The 5,000-nt window shown below is 39.8% G+C and overlaps 1 protein-coding gene across 1 annotated transcript in view; it reads left to right on the top strand.

Moving 5' to 3' along the window:
• The window catches only part of Dscam1 (Down syndrome cell adhesion molecule 1), a 365,478-nt gene that overhangs the window by 305,580 nt on the left and 54,898 nt on the right, over positions 1-5,000 (top strand). Inside the window, 1 exon segment of the mRNA XM_086548222.1 lies at positions 3,108-3,395. Within this exon segment, the coding sequence (XP_086404348.1) occupies positions 3,108-3,395 (288 nt within the window).

The raw sequence follows: 5,000 nt of genomic DNA, 5'->3' as shown, positions 1-5,000 counted from the left end.
ATATTATCTTGCTTTTTTTCTCTTTTTTGTGTACATCCACCCTCTTCAGCTTCCTCCAAAATTACCATTATTTATTATTATTGTTATTTTTTATATTTTTTTCAGTATGTTAATATGATTTTTTTTCATTTTATTCTAGAGTGAATATCAGGGTTTCTCATTTTGTAATGGACTGTTGAAAAATATAATGAAATATGATTTACAGAACCACCACGAATACGACCATTTTCCTTTGAGGGAGAAATCAGAACAGGAAAGGACACTCAAATTGTGTGTTTTGTGAGTGATGGTGACACGCCGTTGAAAATCAGATGGTACTTCCATGGTCAAGAAGTTTCTCATCTTATGGGTGTCACTACAGTAAAATTGGGTTCCCGGTCAAGTATTCTGTCAATTGAACATGTGACACATGGGCATTCTGGCGAATATACTTGCGTTGCAACAAATGCTGCAGGGGAAGACCGTTCCAGAGCTTCCTTGACTGTCCATGGTATATTGTAGCTTATTTTGCAATTGAGACACTGTACTTATGAGCAAAATCTTTCTTACCAGTGCTCTGTAGTCCTAACACACTGTATTCTTATCAGTTACTGTCCTGTATTATCTAAAGTCTAACACTGGCTTCTCCCTTTCCAATGAAGAGACTTGGAGTCAGCCATTTTAAAATGAGTACACATGTATATATATGTATATACACACATATATCTGATAGGATGGCACCTTCAAACAAGTTGCTAAAAAAATAATAATTTGAACAACATGAAGTTAGGAGGGCAGATAATAGGCTACATGTGCTTAACTTTTGAAAATCAGCTAGTCTGTAAACTCCATGGATCAAAACCTAAATTCTAGTCAGAGCTGTAATTAACTGATCTCACATTGCACACCCTCTTTCTTTCCTCTTTTCCTTGTACTTGAACAGGTCATAAAAAGTGTGAGTGTGAGTGTGAGTGTGAGTGTGAGTGTGAGTGTGAGTGTGAGTGTGAGTGTGAGTGTGAGTGTGAGTGTGAGTGTGAGTGTGAGTATGAGTGTGAGTGTGAGTGTGAGTGTGAGTGTGAGTGTGAGTGTGAGTGTGAGTGTGAGTGTGAGTGTGAGTGTGAGTGTGTGTGTGTGTGTGTGTGTGTGTGTGTGTGTGTGTGTGTGAGTGTGTGTGTGTGTGTGTGTGCGTGCATGTGTGTGTGTGTGTGTGTGTGTGTGTGTGTGTGTGTGTGTGTGTGTGTGTGTGTGTGTGTGTGTGTGTGTGTGTGTGTGTGTGTGTGTGTGTGTGTGTGTGTGTGTGTGTGTGTGTGTGTGTGTGTGTGTGTGTCTATGTGTGTGTGTGCAGGCGCATGCCTATGTGCACATTTCTGTGTGTGTGCGTGTGTGTGTGTGTGTGTGTGTGTGTGTGTGTGTGTGTGTGTGTGTGTGTGTGTGTGTGTGTGTGTGTGTGTGTGTGTGTGTGTGTGTGTGTGTGTGTGTGTGTGTGTGTGTGTGTGCGTGTGTGTGTGTGTGTGTGTGTGTGTGTGTGTGTGTGTGTGTGTGTGTGTGTGTGTGTGTGTGTGTGTGTGTGTGTGTGTGTGTGTGTACACATGCATGTGCATATATATATGTAAGTGTATGTGTATGTATATCTGTGTGTACATGTTGATAAGTTTGTTTGTATTTATGGATGTTTGTGTGTATAACTGCATACTTAAAGGATGTAAAGCTAACATGTAAAGTTAAGAACAACAATATATGTATATGAGTATTCATGTGTTTTCGTGTTTATTCATCTGGTAATATATAAAGTATCTCTATTTTCTTAATGAATTAGACAGAAAAGACACATGCTCTCTCTTTTCATGCTGCTAGCATTTTCCTTGTGAGATGTTGCATACATCAGCTCTGCAGCTTGAGGCTAAACATACATTAAATATGGTTCTTTTCTTTAAAAGAAATGGATATTTCTCCTTATGCTATGCAATCTTTGCATCTTCATAAATTCATATTAAAGGTTATGTGCTAAGGAATGTTTATTAAAAGGAAGGTGGGATCTAGATGTCTTTAATGCCTCTTGATATTAAGTGCATTTTGATAAAAATGGACTTGGGAAGTGCTAATTGGTGTCTCAGATTTGTAAAAAGATAGGAAGGTATTGATGTTAAAAGACTAAATCCAAAATTTACTTTGGGGTCACCTATCAACATCATAGTGTCCATGCTTCCACCTTGCAGAGCCACCTTTAATCATGCCCATGAATTTTGGTGACTTTGAGGTATACGAGGGTGATTCGGTCCAGGCGAGTTGCATGGCACGCAAAGGGGATGTGCCCATGACATTCCTTTGGCGCTTCAGAGGTGCCATGGTGAATCCGTCACCAGAAATACGAATTGTGAGCCTTGGAGCGCGGAACAGCCTCCTCTCCATCAGTGGTGTAGAAGCCCGGCACCAAGGAATATATATCTGTGAAGTTACAAATGCTGCTGGAACAGCTCAATATGCTACAGAACTTAGGGTTAATGGTATCAGCACTTTCTTTAAAGTTGTTTAGATCACACTTAGAAGAATTTAGTGGTTGTTTTAGAAACCATCATGAAAGCCTGAATTTACTTTTACATCCGCACCCAGTAACCCCTCTCAATTTGCATTAGCTATATTGTGGATACCACCTTGACATAGTCCCACTTTTTAAATTTCAGAACCACCTCAGCTTTTACCAATAGACTTTGGTTCTGATACTTTTTATGAAGGAGATCTTGCTCAAGCCATCTGTGTACTACGTAAAGGAGACTTACCAGTGACTTTCAAGTGGATTTTTAATTCCAAATTACTTAAGGCCTCTGATAGTGTGGAAGTCTTGAATATTGGAGGGAGAACAAGTCTCTTAACAATAAATCCAGTCCATGGCCACCATCAAGGAAACTTTACCTGTTTAGCTACAAATGCTGCTGGAGTAGCCCAAATGGGAGCAACTATAATTGTTAATGGTATCATTAAAACTCATCATCATAAAAGTTGATTCAGATATGCTAATTGGTGAAGGGTTCTATGCTTTTTGAAGGCTTCTTCTCTCTGTTCCTTTAGGAATTTATTAAAGAAAAGAATTTGAACGATCTCTCTAAATTACAAACCACATTTCCTTACAGAACCTCCTCAAGTAACACCAATAGACTTTGGGGAACCTACCTTCTTTGAGGGAGATTTAGCTCAGGCTACATGTGTGCTCCGTAATGGGGATCAGCCAGTCATCTTCTCATGGATGTTTAATGGGGTAGAACTGAGCCAGACAGATGAAATACAAGTCCTTAAAGTGGGTCGTAGGACCAGCATCTTGATTCTTGACCCAGTCCAGGCACATCACCAAGGAACGTATACCTGTCGAACAGTCAATGAGGCAGGCACAGCAGAAGTAGAAGCAGAGCTCATTGTCAATGGTACAGAGGAATTTAGTTGAAATTTCTTTTAGGTTGTTTACTAACAAAATAATGCAGGATACAGCTGTAGGAGCGCAATGATGGAAGTATATGAATCTCTCCCTGTTCCTGTTATTAGTCAAGCAATAAATTGATAATTTAGAAATATGAGAGTAAAACTTTTTTTGTTTTTCTTACAGAACCACCACAGCTATTACATATAGAATTTGGTTCTGAAGCATTTTATGAGGGTGACATGGCCCAAGCCAACTGTAGGCTGCGTAAGGGTGATCGCCCAGTAACATTTAGTTGGTTATTCAATGGGATACAGCTGATGAACACAGATGACACTTACATTGACCATATGGGCAGCAGGACGAGCATTCTGACTCTTGACCCAGTGCGAGCGCACCATCAGGGCAACTACAGCTGTAAAGCTGTTAATAAGGCTGGATTTACCCAAGTAGATACAACTATAATAGTCAATGGTACACAGCGGATCTTTATGGAAAGCGTGTATGTGGGGTACAGGTTCTACAAATTTTTTGAATTTGGCATTTCTGCTTCTTTACCGTGGATAAGTATTATACTCTCCCTGTTCCTTATATGTGTACAAATATAGTATAATTAGAAAATTCAAAATCAAATTTGCACTCTATTACAGAACCTCCTCAGATAATACCAATAGACTTCGGATCTCATGCATTTTACGAGGGAGATTTGGCACAAGTCAATTGTGTACTACGTAAAGGTGACCCTCCTTTAAGCATCAAGTGGCTATTCAATGGTGTAGAACTTCTCACCACCGATGCAATACAGATTCTTAATGTGGGCAGCAGGACCAGTATCCTGACAATAGATCCTGTGGGAGCGCAACACCAAGGCGTCTACTCTTGTTTTGCTGAAAATGAGGCTGGAACTGCTGAAGTAGAAGCAGAAATGATTGTCAATGGTACACAGAGGAACTTTATGAAGCTCATGGATATGGGGTACTAACATAATAGGTTCTGTGAAATGGCTTTTCTGATTCCAGTGGTGGTTAGTTGCGTTATCTCCCTGTTCCTCCCCTTTAGATCATGAAAAAATGAACGCTTTTTTTTTCTTACAGAACCTCCTCAAATATTACCAATAGACTTTGAAGCAGAAGCCTTTTATGAAGGTGATCTGGCACAAGCAAATTGTGTACTTCGGAAAGGCGACCGTCCTGTGGCATTTGTTTGGAAGTTTAATGGGTTAGAAATTTTAAACTCAGATGACACAACCATTGTTAGTGTTGGCAGCAGAACAAGTATCTTGACACTAGATCCTGTACGAGCCCATCATGAGGGCAACTACAGCTGTACTGCCATTAATGCAGCAGGGGAAGCTGAAGTCACCGTCTCTCTAACTGTCAATGGTACATACTAGCAAAAGCATGAGAGAACGGGAAGGGCTTTATGTTAAACCACAGCATCAAAATCATACATGAAGTGGTCTCTCCCAGAAATCTATTCTTCTTCTGGTAGCAAACTTTGCTAATCCTTTTTACTGGAAGTTTGAGGTGTATGCAGATGGTTTAATCATTACTTCTGTATTCCCTATCATTGCATTTAATTCATTGAAACACTGTCGAATACATTAATTAAG

Source organism: Penaeus japonicus, unplaced genomic scaffold (genome assembly GCF_977035675.1).
Source record: "Penaeus japonicus unplaced genomic scaffold, GWHDUDI00000001_assembly GWHDUDI00000002, whole genome shotgun sequence".
Taxonomy (NCBI): domain Eukaryota; kingdom Metazoa; phylum Arthropoda; class Malacostraca; order Decapoda; family Penaeidae; genus Penaeus; species Penaeus japonicus.
This window is presented reverse-complemented; position numbering and strand designations above follow the sequence as displayed.